General features: G+C 41.4%; 1 protein-coding gene across 1 annotated transcript in view; it reads left to right on the forward strand.

Moving 5' to 3' along the window:
* Nucleotides 1-14,750, forward strand: part of si:ch211-200p22.4 (phosphatidylinositol-binding clathrin assembly protein) — a 143,028-nt gene that overhangs the window by 28,967 nt on the left and 99,311 nt on the right. The window contains exon 2 of the mRNA XM_038302106.1: nt 10,872-11,014. Coding sequence (XP_038158034.1) covers nt 10,872-11,014 — 143 coding nt within the window. The remainder of the gene's footprint in view (nt 1-10,871; nt 11,015-14,750) is intronic.

Consider the following 14,750-nt stretch of genomic DNA (forward strand, 5'->3'; position numbering starts at 1 on the left):
TGACTGACAGCGGCCAGACGGCGAGGAGGATTACCTCATGAGTTGAGAGGGAAAAGTGATCGTTCAGTCGGAACAGTCGTCTTTCTGAACTGTTGGCGCGGATTTCTGGAGTTTATTATTTCAGGGCAGCTCATTTCACCCGTTGTAGAGATGTGATATATATAAGTGTATAAGTGTTTCAACATTTGTTGATGCAGAACGTGACATCTGGATTAATTAACCCCATTGTGCCTCCCCTTTTTAGAGAGCAGTAGCCGCCACTGATGTACACACATTAAACACAGGATAAAGAGGCATGATTTGTTTATTTATTTTTATATATTTTATTGAATCTCTTTTTTGTTGTTGTTTTGTTTTGAACAGTCACAGTAGAGGGGGAAGAATATCAAACATTACAATCGCATCGGCACACGTGGTCATTTCCAACGTCCTTATTATCTGGTTGCAGCGATGGCATCCATGTCATTTCTGTAATCAAGCCATTTCCCCCCCATTTTTTTAAACAAATCTACCTTTTTGTAGTTTTAGTTTAGACATCAGTTTATCCATTAAAGCAATCTCTCCCATAACGCACAGCTGTTGCTGTTTACTCTCTATACCAAGCATCTAGATTTTTACCTTTTTTACCAGCTGGAACAATAATTTTACCAGGTGTTTGTCTTCTTTTTGAGCACCCAAGATATATTTTAGACCTCCTGGGCATTTCAAAGCCGGTTATTTTACTTAGTAAGGCACTTTTATTCTAATATTTGATCTTTTTAAGGTTCATAATGTGTGTATGGTCCACATCTTTTTGACCACAGAGCCTACACACAGGCTGTGAGCTGGATGTCATTTTCTTCTGAATCTTCAGATGAAGTTATACAGTTGAAAATAACCTTACTGATTAACTCCATTAATAGGGGCTCACGCATGGGGCTAAGGATCAATCAAAAATGTTCTATACCTTTATTTCGATATCTGTTTCATGAACGACTTTTCCGATACCAGTTTTATAACCTCAATTCTAATAAAAAGAAAATGACACAACATAATAAAGTGCAGAACTTCTTCACATCACATTCAGAGGCTACTGTGACGACAATATAAAAATAATAGTGAAGATAAGGTTAGCTGTTTAACCAGCTGACCCAATGGATGAGCACATTTTTACAAGCTAATCGTTGTCCCTAAAGGTTAGCTTTTTATTTAGCTAGCTATACAGCAATAAAATAAGGCTACATGCTAACTCAGCACGATGCACGTGTTAAGTTGCAGTAACACTAATAAATGTAAACTGTTGAACAGTTGAAATCCCAGACACAGTGCCGTCTGCCGTGAATCTTTCTGCTCTTAAAATGATCCCGTGCACGATCAGTTGCTTCATCAAATTAGTTGCGTTGCCAGCCTTAGCAACAATGTCATTTTTGCATATATTGCATTGTGCACTATTGGCCTTAGTGATTCAACATTTTCGACCTGGGTGGAATTTTTAAGCGGTATGATGATACTCGCAATCAGTTCACAACAGATACACGTGAACCCCGTCGGTAGGCGTAACCACGTATGTATTTTTCCTGAGTGATGGAATCACATTTAATGTTACATCCATTCACCACAAGACAAGGGCTGTTTTGATACCCCGTAAAACCGAACCGTTTCGGGCCGGTACCACTAAAGAACCGAAGTTTGGTACCCAGCCCCAGTCAGACATAGTTTCATGTAAGGTTTGTTTTTAGCTCTTATCTCCAGCTTCCTTCAGATGCTGCAGGTTCTCTCCTCTCATCCATAAAGGTCAGGCTGGTGCAGGGCTCTCTGTTCGCCGCCCTGTCCATGGATTCCTCCTTCAGTCTGTCTGCTTCTCTAGCGCTTTCCCTCCCCAGCCTGTTGCTTTAGCCGGCTGGCCACGTCTCTGTACTTGTACCGAACTGGTTTTGTTTTTCGAGGATTTATAGAAGGCCTCCACTAAACATGGTTTTATTTAGGGGTATTGGGGGGAAGAGGGCGTTAGATTAGGTACTCTTCTAATGTTTTAATGGGAGCTTCCATAAAGGGGTGGATTGTTTATATTGTATAATTTCTCCATCGATGCAGAGCTTCAGCTCTCTGTTGACTAATTACTGGTTAACCTGCAGGCACCAATTAGCCTGGTCGGGCTGAGGATCGATGCTGCTCTTTATTTATTCTCCTGGATTAGCTGCTGAAAGCCCAGCAGAACTAAGAGGAGACGCCCGCCAGTGTTTCTGCTCTATACTGTTGAAGACGGCGGAGCTGCAGGTGTGGATTCCTGCAAATTGTCCGGATGAAGCGACACTCATGTTTCACAAGGCCCATCATCCCTTCTCATCTGCTCCACTCTCAGTCACACTTCTCCTTTCTATTAGCCCCCCTCACCCTTATTCCTTTCTGCTCGACTCCTCTCTCTCCGTTAGCCTCGGTTGCCTTTACTTCCCTCATTTTTTTTCTCTCCCTCCCCGAGGTCTGGGATCAGTGGCATCTAATGCTTTCCACTCCGTCTGATTAAGTCGGCACATGTACCCTCCTTACATTATCGCCAGCACACATACACACCAGTGGACCGCCGTCCCTGCGGAGCTAATCAGCCCTACTCTTATTCCTCTGTCTCTCTCTGTCTCTCTCTTGTTTTATTTTGTATATTTTGCAACACCAGTCCAGAGCTAATGAAAAAACATGAGCTTTGAGAAAAACCAAGCCCAGACGGACGCAGAGAAGAAACACTTAAAAGGAGGAGTGGGTGAAAATTCAAGCGAAATAGATGGAGGCATCAAGGGCCAGTTTAGGGGTGTGAATAGTTTCCAGATATGGTAAAATCAGGGGCGTATATGTAGCAGAAAGCTTTCAGTCAGTGAAATAGTTTGAAAGCCTAACCACTAACTGCATGTAAATGGACGGATCGCACTGCGACCCACCTTTGAGCTACATTTCTTTACTCATTTGTATCGACTCAGCGGCCCACCTCCTGATGTGTGTATGCTAAAAGAGAAGCCATGTTGAGTGAGTGATTTGGAACAATACTAGATTGGTGCTTCTGCTGAGCGTTTGAACCAGGCAAGGAGGCGAGGGAATGAAAGGACGACTGACGGCCGATCATGAAGACGAAGCCTTCTGCCAGGAGCCATCCCGCCTCGGCAGCCTAATGAGAAGCTGCTTCTCTGGTTGCCAGGTGTGAGCGCCGGCAACTCATAATGTCCCATGGCGAAGAACAAAAGGATGTGGTGGGGGGGGGGCTGCAGAAGAAGAAGAGACGGGGAGCGGAAGGACGCTACAGAAGGACTTCAAGCCAAAAGAAAAGCTGACCTGATGCGAATGATCAATTTGAACGTGTGTCCGTATTGATATTCTGCGTTTGACAGGCCGTCTGCATCACCTGCACGCGGCGAGCAGAGACCCTGAATCATTTTAATAAGCCGGGGGACCTGAACGTGCGTCGGCTCAAATCGATCTCTGCTAAAGTGGAGAGCGGTGAGAGGCAGCCAGGCGGTTGGTCTCCGGTCAGATCCTATTGTGCACCCCGAGATCAAGCACAAATTAAAGAGGTTTATTCATCAGCTGCGCATTGATGCTTGGAGCTCAAATTTATTGGAGCTGAAAAGAAAAATTAGTTTTTACTCCTTAAAGTTGCAAACATAACAATTTCTAGCTTACTGAGGCGAAGCTAAGGCTTTAGACTTTTCATAAATTCTTAAAACGTTTCACAATGTAAAATAAAACCAGGAAGAAATCATTTTCAAGTCAAACTTTTATCCTGCCAAAATGCAACCTAAATGGACTGGAGGGACAAGGAGGCATTTGGTAACACATGAGGAGCTGCAGAAATTCACCGCCCAGGTGGGAGACTGCCAACAGGATGATGATCAGCTCTGATCTCTGTGAAGAAAACCATTTCTGAAATAGGATGATGATGGTTTAGTTGGTGAAAGACGAACTGAACACACCAAACTCATGGTGAAACAGTTACGGCAGCATCATGCTGCGGGACTGGAAGGCTGATCAGACCTGATGGAAAGATGGAGCTTAGTAGGGTTGTCAAAAGTATCGAAACTCAAAAAAGTATTGATACTGAAACGTATCCGGATACAATACTCGGTTTTAAAAGTATCGATACAGTGCCACCACCAGTTGCACCTAAGCAGTCATTCATTAAAAGTGCATAATAGAGGAAAATGCACTTTCTGAACACTGTGATTGAATAATTCTGTGCTCTTTTCAGTTTCAGACTTTTTCTGTAACAGGTGCAGCTGCTGAAAATTATTTTTGTTTCTTAACCGGTTTGGCTAGTATCATTATGTGTGCAAAGCATAGCCAAGGAAGGAACACTTAATTTTAATTTCATAAGATTTTTATCAAGCTTGCTTAATATTGTGCACAGCATACAACCTTTATTGTATTTTATTTATTAATGAAAATATTTCTGTAGAATTTTGGAGTCTTTGTTTTTATCCTTGTGGTATCGAAAATGGTATCGAGTATCGAATGTTTTCCTTAGTATCGGTATCGAGTTGAAAAGTTTAGTATCGTGACAACCCTAGAGCTTAGTCATGAAATCTTTAAAAGGTCAGATCGGTGTGAAAAAAAAAAAAGAATTCAAACATTTCAAGCCTACAGGCAGAGGAGCAAGAACATGCCTACTGTAGGGGGGACCAGGTGTGGGGGGTTATGAAGTGTCGATTTTGGGGCCGCTGATGGTCCCCAGCCCCCCAGATCAGCCCTGGAGCTGACGTCTCTGTTCAAGTGCCTGGTGTTTTTCAACTACGAGATGCACTGTAGTCGACCAAAATTTTGAAATTCCCCCCGGACGTTTTTATCAGGTCTGAAAAGTAGGACGTCTGGGGAAAAAGAGGACATCTGGTCACCCTAGCCTACTGTGAAACATGGCAGTGTCAGCATCATGCTATGGGGACAGGAACATTTAGGTATTTTCTTAACAAAATAATTCCTAAGCTATGTGGCCAAGCTTTATCTATCTGAACAAAAGTACGTCATTGAATGTTTTTTGAACTTTATTGCCTTAAACGCAGATTAACAGGTAAATAGTATTAAGTCATTGCTGACAAATGTAATTTGCTCTCTACGTCAAAGATGACCATCAACCTGAACACCCAGAAATCCGGTAAATGAAAATCGACTTAAACATTTCGTTTTACGCTTCACTAATAAAATTTTGCTTTATCCGTGAATCTCTTTGTATTCCTAATAAATGTACTGAATCCATCGAATTTGGACTCGTTCAATACAAAACCCATTTTTAAAGCAGTAAAATCTGTCCCTAATATTAAACTGTTCATGTTTAGAAACAGTCGGTTGAACAGCAGCGTAAGCTAGCCAAAAGGAAAGGTTTCCAGGATGACTTTTGCCTCCACTGCTGTGAAGTTGGCCATGCTGCAGGCAGCAATAGTTCTCTGTTCCATTACTGACACTCTACAATACCATTACAGTGTTTGTGTTGCACGATGCATGAACCGAACGGGACCTGCAGAGCAAATTAATACGAGCTCGTCATGCTGCATATTCTTCTCTAATGATACAAATGGAAACTTGAAAAGAGCTCATTCCCCATGACTAATCGACATGAAAAGTCTCCCTGAAAGAAGGAAAAACCACACTAGTTTTTAGAACGGGCTCCTGGGCACTGGGGGTATTCTTCTTAAGATGAATTTACATGGAGTTAGCTGTTTGGGAGGGATGCACACTGGGAAAATGCTCCACTTAATGAATGAGGGGCCAGGAATACATCCAGGAACAAATATTGTGTGCAGCAAGAAGAGAGTTTATTCATAGGAGCAACAGCTGAGCGCAGAGATGGATCCAGATCATTTCTGAAGCTTCTGAAGCCTCCTGCTGCCCTCAGCACATCCATGGGGTTTCAGCCGTTCAGTTCAACATGGCTCCTAATGATACTGATCGGTTTAATTGTCTGGTTTCAGTGAGCTAGCCAAAAGGCCTTGGTGGTTGATGTAACGGTGAAACATCTAGTTTATCTATAAAGCTGCAGCTTTTCATTATAAAACTCCTGCTGTTCTTTTTCATTGTCAAAATTTTGAAGCTAATAAACTTTATTTGAACCATGCAGAATAACCGGTTTTGTTAAAATGTTTATGATCCCATTCAACGTGCTGTCTTGGTGTGTTTGTTTGCTCCCATGTGTCGCTGCAGAAAGTAGATTCTCGAGGCGCTTTTACTCATTTTAACGCCTGTTATGATGCCTCCTTTTACACCATAATGGCCATGCTTTCAGATCTCTGCTGGATTCAGTGGGGTGTCCTAAAACAAAAAAATAAAACGGCAAGAAACTGTTCTTTTAAGATGTTGAAGAGCATAAAGCTCTGGTTTGTGTGCAGTTATCTGTTGGCTGCTGCCATGTTAAGCTATGCAAAATGATATCGAGGTTCATAAATCAACCAGTCACACAACCCATCCTGCTCCCTGGGAGGATAGATGATGAATCCTTTACCTCCAGGGATCAATCTATTGCAGAACAACAGAAGATACATTAGGTTTCTGTTTACTTCTGTGGATTAAAATGTATTTTCATCCCAGCAACTAATGATTTTGAAAATGAATGGGAGCTAATCACCAAAACCAATAACAGAGTGATTGGGGCGAAAGGTGAAGGAGATTTCCCTGCAATCGAAGGGTTGTCAGTTTGAACCATGGCTCCGGCTTTCAGTGTCGTTGTGTCCTTGGCAAAACATTTAAAAAAAAAAAGGAAAATTAAAAACAATCCACTGGACTTTGTTTCCAAGTTTAAAGACGCTTCGCTTCCCATCCAAGAAGCCTTTTAAATTCAAAATGGCAGGGATTACGTTGAGTTCAAGGTTTTACACGGTAGCCCAATAAAGCCTTTTTTATTGTTTTGGAAAACATGCAAATTGAAAAAAAAAAAACAAAACAAAAAAACGAAGGGGTCCACCCCTTTGGAACAGGGCTTGTTTGGCTTCTTTTGTTATCCTGCAATGCCCCATACCCGTCTAAGTCTCTATAAGGGGTGCCATTAAAGGGAATTGTTGCCCTGGCTGAATAGGAGAGGTCTTCTGCTCTCCTGTAAAGGGGTCGGGGCTGCGATGATGGCGGGAAGAGATCAACTCAATTGCTGCATTGTAGGTTTTTGAAAGCTGAAATCTGAGTCCACCACCTCTGTTTAAGGTTGTTTTTTCTCTGTTAACATAGATGGCTTCCTTCCCGCCCCTCTCAAACCACCCGTCTTCTTTGTCCAAAATGTGAACGTTCTGGTCCTCAAAAAATGTCCTTTGTCCATAAGGTGTAGATGTGCTACCAAGTCTTGCCTGGATGTGGTCGCTCTTCTGTGTTGAGCCATGCGTCTGTGGAGAGGTTGTTTGGTTTCTCCAATATAAAGATCAGATCCCTCCGCTCATCTTTGCTCTGGCGGTTTTGTCCTCAGGATGCACTAGCCTCTGTCTAAGGGTCTTGTTTGGTTTGAAATGTACTGGGATTATGTGTTTGGAGAAAATCCTTTTGAGTTTTTCAGAGACTCCTGCACATATGGGATGCAGATGTTTTGCATTTAATCTTCTCACCGTTCTGTTCCGCTGCGTGTCTTTTTGATTTTCTTGCTGATTTGACAAATGCCCAATTTGAGTATCTGCCCAGTTTGGGCAAGAAGCTCCACCTGAATTGTCTACTGATGGTGGTCAGAGGACCCGGTGGCGCCGGTTTACAGCAGCCTCGCTTCTGTCAGTGAGCCCCAGGGCAGCTGTGGCTACAGTGTAGTTTGCCACCATCAGTGGGTGTGAATTGGTGAATGACTAAATGTTGTGCAAAGCACTTTGGTCAAGTCTCTTACTTGAAAAAGTGCTATAGAAGTACAGGGCATTTACCATTTATCTTTTCTTTGATGTAACTAAAAGATCAAAACTTATGAACAAACTGAAATTGATGAACAAAGATCACTGACGCTGATCCTCCTTCAAGCTGCTGGGTAAAGAAATGCTGAATAATCAAGCAATCAGCACAAACATTTCAATGGTTCTAAAGGTGTGGGTCTCTCAAAATCACAGAGGAGACATTTTATTTCCTGATATTTAACGACTGATGTCCAACTTTTATCTAAGAAACAAAAGAAGGTGAAAGCTCCATTGATCCGTCAGGACATCCAACATGCCCAACAGGACATTATACAAAAAAATAAATAAATAACTTTGGTAAGAAAAAAAACTTTTTATATGTAATGCTAAAAAGTTAAATTTTGAATATATTTAATTCTGCCACTTCAGTCCTTTACATATCTTTAAAGAGCTGAAGAACAATTCTTATTTGGGGTTTTAGAGAAGCAAGGACTTTCTCCATTCCTGAAAGCATCATTTCTCTGTCACCATCACTTGTGTCTCTAATTCTTGCCACATACTAAATTGATGCTGGTTGATTTTCAATTTGATACACTGCTTAGCTCACAGGGCTTCATGCAACATGCAGCACAAATCAATGTGTTGTGAAGCCAAACTAGTTGTTGTTAGCGGTTGTCCAAAGGGACCCTGAGGGAGGGCAGCTGGGGGTATCTGCAGGTGTCTGCTTCCTATGTGGACTCCGTACCACGAAACTTCAAATGAAACATAACTAATTTAGCATCTGCTGTTTAAACGCTGTTTTCTATGAAATCCTTTTATTTTCAAAAAGGCAGGTTTATAAAATCTGGCTAGCATCTTTGATTTTATAATCTGCAGTGACTTCTAGCTAGATTCTCTTTTTTTTATTTTAATTTTAAGACCATTATATAAGATTATTTAACAGGATTAACATTTATTAATACTACTTTACCCTTCAGTATGATTTGACTTCTAATTGATATTTAGCTTCTGTTCTTTAGCGGTTAGCTTGCTTAGCATTTGAGAAAACATTTGTCCGTAAATGCGTCGATTCACACATTTTAGACTTAGACAACTTTTATTGTCACTTTGTTTACACACAGTGTATACAAAACAAAATTTCATTTGTACGGCTTTCAAAATATTTCCTTAAAGTGCAGCAGTCATTAAATGTAAATGGTGTGGAACAAAAAAAATGGTGCAAAAAAACGTATTAATGTGGAAGTTCAGAGCATTAAGTACGTATCGAGCAAATATGCAGAATTTCGGATTGGTGTTATCTGTGCGATGCAGAATCTGTGACGTGATTAACCTCTTACACCCTAAGGGGGTATAAATAAATTTCTGCCTGACAAAAACACACAAAAGTAAATAACTTATAGCCTCACAGCTATTAGATTTAAGAAGAAACTTTTGGTACCTCTGTAAAGGTAAGATGTCATAGAATGGTTTTCTGGTGTCAGCACCATTTTAGCTTTGACCCTGCCTGAAATATTAGGGACAAAATACAAAATATTTTGCATTTTTTGAACCTCGCCAAAATTTTCTTTGAAATAAACATTGCAAAACACTACCAAAATATTATTTATAGCACAAAAAAGTAGTACAGACTTTCAAATCTAAATGTTGTGTAAAAATATACCAAATTTGGACTCAATCAGATGAATCATATTTATTTTAGAATGGTATTAGTAAGAAATTTCTTAGGCGGAGAGGCCATTTTGGCACATTTATCCATAAATGTCACCAGACTGTGCCAAATATGTTTTTTACATCAATACTGGGGGTTTGGTAAAACTACGAGGTCATGTAGCAGCTGGACCTGCCGGTGGGTCCGTAGGGTTCAAGGGGTTAAGAGTTTTCACAACAGTACAGCTGTCTGATGGGGGTCTGGAAGAAGCTGTTTCGGAATCTGCTGGACCTGCATTGAACATGTTTAAGTGTAGCATAACGGATAAAAATAAAACTGAATTTTCTGTAACACTTCAGCCTTCCTGATATCTACTGGAAGTAGAGCTGGGCGATATGGTGATATATATCGTGAGGACGAGAGAAACATGTCTATCGTGACCTTTCTCCTCTATTTTTTCTATCGTGATAAACTTTTTCACTGTTCACTGTCATGGCCGCAAATTGCATAACTGGTGTTCTTGGTTTGGGGTTGGGATTCTCATATTAGGAAACAAGATGATGGGTAAAAAATAGGCGATGAAAGATTTTTTTCAACCCTGTCCATCTGACGGACTATGAAAACATAAAATGCAACATCAGTTGTGGTATATCGTGATATATATCGTTATCGTGATATAAAATAATCCATATCGTGATATAGTTTTTTTTCCATATCGCCCAGCCCTAACTGGAAGTTAGCTAACTAGTTTTAAGGGCCGATTATACTTCTGCAGCCGCACACATCAATTGTAGTTTTGCTGTTATCCTTCTGGAACGTTGCTGTGGAATTTGTAGGGACGCACAGCAGTTTCCTGCCAAAGTGCTAGGGAGAGCCTATTCGAGAACTCGCGAGAACTTTGGTGGATGGTAACGAGAAGTTCAGCGGCGCCGGCGGGAGTGTTTATCTTCCAAAACAACAATGGCGCGTCTGCAAGATATCAAGGTCACAGAGATGGATCTAGTTTAATAATCCCAGGGTGAAACTACTTTTGTTACATGACTCCATATGTAATAGAGTGACTATAGGACCAGTTTGATATAACACTATTTAATACCATATATATAATTAGGGGGTCCCTTGGCCTGGAAAACGTTGAAGACCCCTGCTATAGAGCTCTGCTGGTTTCTGATCTCCTAGTTTTATAGAAAATGATCTGTAAATGACTTGACACCTGAACTCCTGATGACACTCCTCCAGAGAACAGTGTTAGATTTAGCTGTAGAAAGTGAGAAGTAGACCTTTTCACTCTTTTCTCAGTTAAAAAAAGAGCTGTATGATCTCTCCAAGTATTGTTGCGCTTCTAAAACACTAACTTCGTTTTCTCTTTTCTCCCACCGTCTCCTCGTTAACCAACATGTTTGTTTCCTCTTGTGCTGCAGATCTGATCCACTGCACCAATGAGATGAACGTCAACATTCCCCAGCTGGCAGACACCCTCTTCGAGCGAACAGCCAACTCAAGCTGGGTGGTGGTCTTCAAAGCCCTCATTACCACCCACCACCTCATGATGTACGGCAACGAGGTACGGGACGCACGCACACACGTTCAACAAACTCCCTCCCTCTCCGGGGGGGCCGTCTGCGCAGGCTACATCAATAAGCGGCGTTATTACTCAACTCCGTCTGGCACAGTCATAAATACAAACAGGTTTGAATGTTTTATTCATGTCCACATCACGGGTTTGATCGGAGGGAGGGCCGACGCGCGTGGGATGGAGGAAGCACCGAGGATACACGCGTCGGACGCAGAGCTCGTAGTGATGGAAATAGCTGTGGAGCGCAGAGAAATTAATTGGCTCGCTACGAGCTGGAGGCAAGATGGCGAGAAATGGGTGGAAGCAAATGAATAATCAAGTGAATTAGGTTTTCAAAAACATTACGGGAAGTAGGAAATAACCCTCTGTTATCTAATATGAAATGTTCTTCTTTGTCTTTTTTCACTCTCTGTAATCTAGGACTTTGAACTTCTTTCAATTTTTTTTTTCCATTTTCCGTCCACTTGTGCGGTCTATAACCAGGATGTTAAGTGCAAACTCCCAGAAATCACGGGATGGTAACCCTCACGTAGTTTTCAACATTTTTATTAATAGAAATCTGAAAGAAGAGACATTCATTTATTTTATAAGGAAAAGATCTGCACCTCTTACTCATCTCTAACCAATCAGAATCCAGCTGGACGTTGATCTTTTTTATCAAACTTCCATTTTGCATCCAGTCAATAACTTATATTAAAAGCAAATAACCCATTAAACACAACGTGTCTTTATATCACCTCAACTTTTAGGCATGTTTTATACAATTAGCTTTATTAAAACGCTGCTTTGTTTTTTTTTTAATATCATCGCCTAAATGATCTGAACAATTTGCAGACATGCTGTATAATTGTCGTTGTAAATCAGAGCCATTCTTAGCCAGGGGGTGCCAATGATCCCAGGCGAAGGGGGTTTCATCATGAAGCGCTTGTCAGAATTAGATTTACTCACATGCTAAGTAATAAAGCACTCAGGGGGTTAATACAAGCCTTGGTGAACACGAGGGGCATCAATAACTCCTGTCGAACACGAGCTTTCCTTTGATGTGTCGGTAGAATAAGAGGCAGAACTCATCAGCTAACAGTGTTTAAAAGAGAACCAGCAAAGGGATGCGTTAAAATGTTCTAAAATGACACGGAAACTGAACCATAGAGTAGAAAAACTGTAGTGATGTGTAGAACAGGAAGGATGTGGGCTGTTTGGCTCCTTTTACAACAGATCAGATTCCTATGAAGTTCTAATAAATCATCTCTGACTTCCTTCTAGATTTTAAAGTCGTCGGGAAATCACATTTAAATGTAAAATCATTCTGGCTTAAACATGTATATAAATGTACTCTTTATCAGACGATATTGTCATCCACGACCTCCGACACTAAACTCTCCTCCTCTTGCATGTTTCCGCTGTCCATAGCGTTCCTTGACAGTGTTGTTTCTAAGGCCCCGTCCACACGAAGTCAAACCCTGGCCTAAACGCACACATTTTTCACCAAACCAACCTCTCATCCATACGAAGCCGTCGTTTCGGGGGTCTGTAAACAATCTTTTTTTATTAAGCCTTCAGAGTGGGAAGATTTTGAAACTCCGTTTTCACGTTTCCATCTTTAAGCTCTAACCGCATTTTTTTTCTTACACGCATGCGTCATAGCGTCGCCTCTAAACACGCATGCGCGACACAGTATCACAACAACAATGGCGCCGTACTGTGTTGAATGGTTGCTGCTGATGCTACTCACCCTGCTGTCGGGCTTACAACAGAATCTTCTTCTGGAATATCTCCAGGAAGAACAGAGCAATATCGACGACATGGTTCAGCACCTGAATTTGACTGAACAACGAAAATGGACCCGCAGGGCAACCATGTATAAATATTAGTGCGCATGCCCAACATTTCGTCGCCTATTTTTGCTTTGGCACCACAGCGCCACTTACAGGCCTGGCATACATTTTGCAGCGTTTTCATGCATTCGTGTGGACGATCATATTTATTTTACGTCTCCGTCTTTACGACAAACATTCTGGAAAATATTAGCGTTTCGTTGTCGTTTTGACTTCGTGTGGACAGGGCCTAAGTCACCAATTTAGTGCCAATGGAATTTCCCATTGGGAACCTACTAGGGGTGGGTATTGCCAAAGGAGTCACGATTCGATTCGAATCACGATTCACAGGCCACGATGCGATTCTATCACGATGCATCACGATACTTGAATTATTGCGATGCATTGCAATATTTTCTCCTCCATGTTTTGTTTTTGAATGACACGGCGCAGTAGAAATGCTTGTGACACAAGGCAGTGTGCATCAACACATCAGCAGCGACATCTACTGGACTGAAAGTTGTATTGCACTTGTTTTTGGCTGATGTTCGCCAACCATTCATGCAATTTTATTTACTCATTTTTTAAAATTAATAATCGATACTTGGCGTCAAGAATCGATGCAGTAGATCATGAAAATTAGAATCACGATGCATCATCATGACGATTATTTTGCACACCCCTAGAACCTACTAGCACTAAGTTGCTAACTGGTTAGCAAGATGCTTCAGAGAAAAACGGCCATAATCATACTTGGTCGCGAACCTTCCGCCACAAGAATCCCGCCCTCTTGATAAATGACCAATCACATTCACTCGTGTAAAGTCGTGCACCATTCGGGAGAATTTGGAAATGCAACGTTTGGAACGGCTGTTTCCCTACGACTTTAAAGATCATTGTTGCAGAGCTACAGCATGCAAGCAGCATTTTGGAGCAATAATAGATACTAAACACGGCTTTATTTTGGAGGAGGGTTGGAAGAGAGCTTTTTCTGTCATGCAGACGTAACCATGCAGAGTTTAGTAAACGCCACTGAGACTCTTTCTTTCTAAAAAGCGTTTAAAGCAAAGGAGGACTGGATGGAAAACAGCCGATCGGAGGATCTGTAACACTGCGGGTTTGTAGTCTTCTAAACTTTCTGGGTTCCCTGTTGTTGTTTGCTTTATTTTTGTAATATCTAAAGATTTCAAATGTAGATCAGACAGCTGGTGCTGGTTTAGAAAAAAAAACATTTAAGAGGATAAAAATCTTAAAGGTACGGCCACACAGCAGCAGACCCCCTGACTCAAAATAAACTTGGGTGCCCTCATGCTCCAGGCCTCTAACGGTGGATCCTTCACCTCCTCACAGCTTAAAATACCTTCGCTCTAATGATGACCTCGTCCAACTTCCTCCTTAATTTAGGTTCAAAGACGTCATACCAGCTCAGCACACGTGCAAAATCAGCCCAAACAGTCTGTGCTTCCTGCTTTTATCACAGACCATCTGCTGGATTCAGGAGGTGGAAGATTTGTCTGATAGAGCTGGAGAATAAAGGAGCTAAAGTGGACAGTTCAGCATAAAACATGAAATAATGAAGCCCATGTGTTTTCACACATGCATACGAAGCTGGAAGTAGAGTCACATTTACAAGCACAGAACAGATGAATTAAAATGAAGATGGTTGAGAGCCATCAGAACAGCTCTGACGGTGACTGCAAAACACTCATTTGTTTTCTATTCAGTTTCTCTTTGTCATAAACTGCATTTTACTGAAGTTAAGGTTGATTCTTCATCTTTTTAGATAAAGTTGAACCTTAAAGGACATGGAAGGTGTTTTTTTTCTATATAAGGAAGTGCTAGCTGGCCAGCAGGGTTTTTTTTCTCCTTAGATTTAGGGCTAAAATAAATAGAGGGAAAAAATGGATCTC

Source organism: Cyprinodon tularosa, unplaced genomic scaffold (genome assembly GCF_016077235.1).
Source record: "Cyprinodon tularosa strain WSP-4 unplaced genomic scaffold, ASM1607723v1 ctg482, whole genome shotgun sequence".
In the NCBI taxonomy this organism is placed as follows: domain Eukaryota; kingdom Metazoa; phylum Chordata; class Actinopteri; order Cyprinodontiformes; family Cyprinodontidae; genus Cyprinodon; species Cyprinodon tularosa.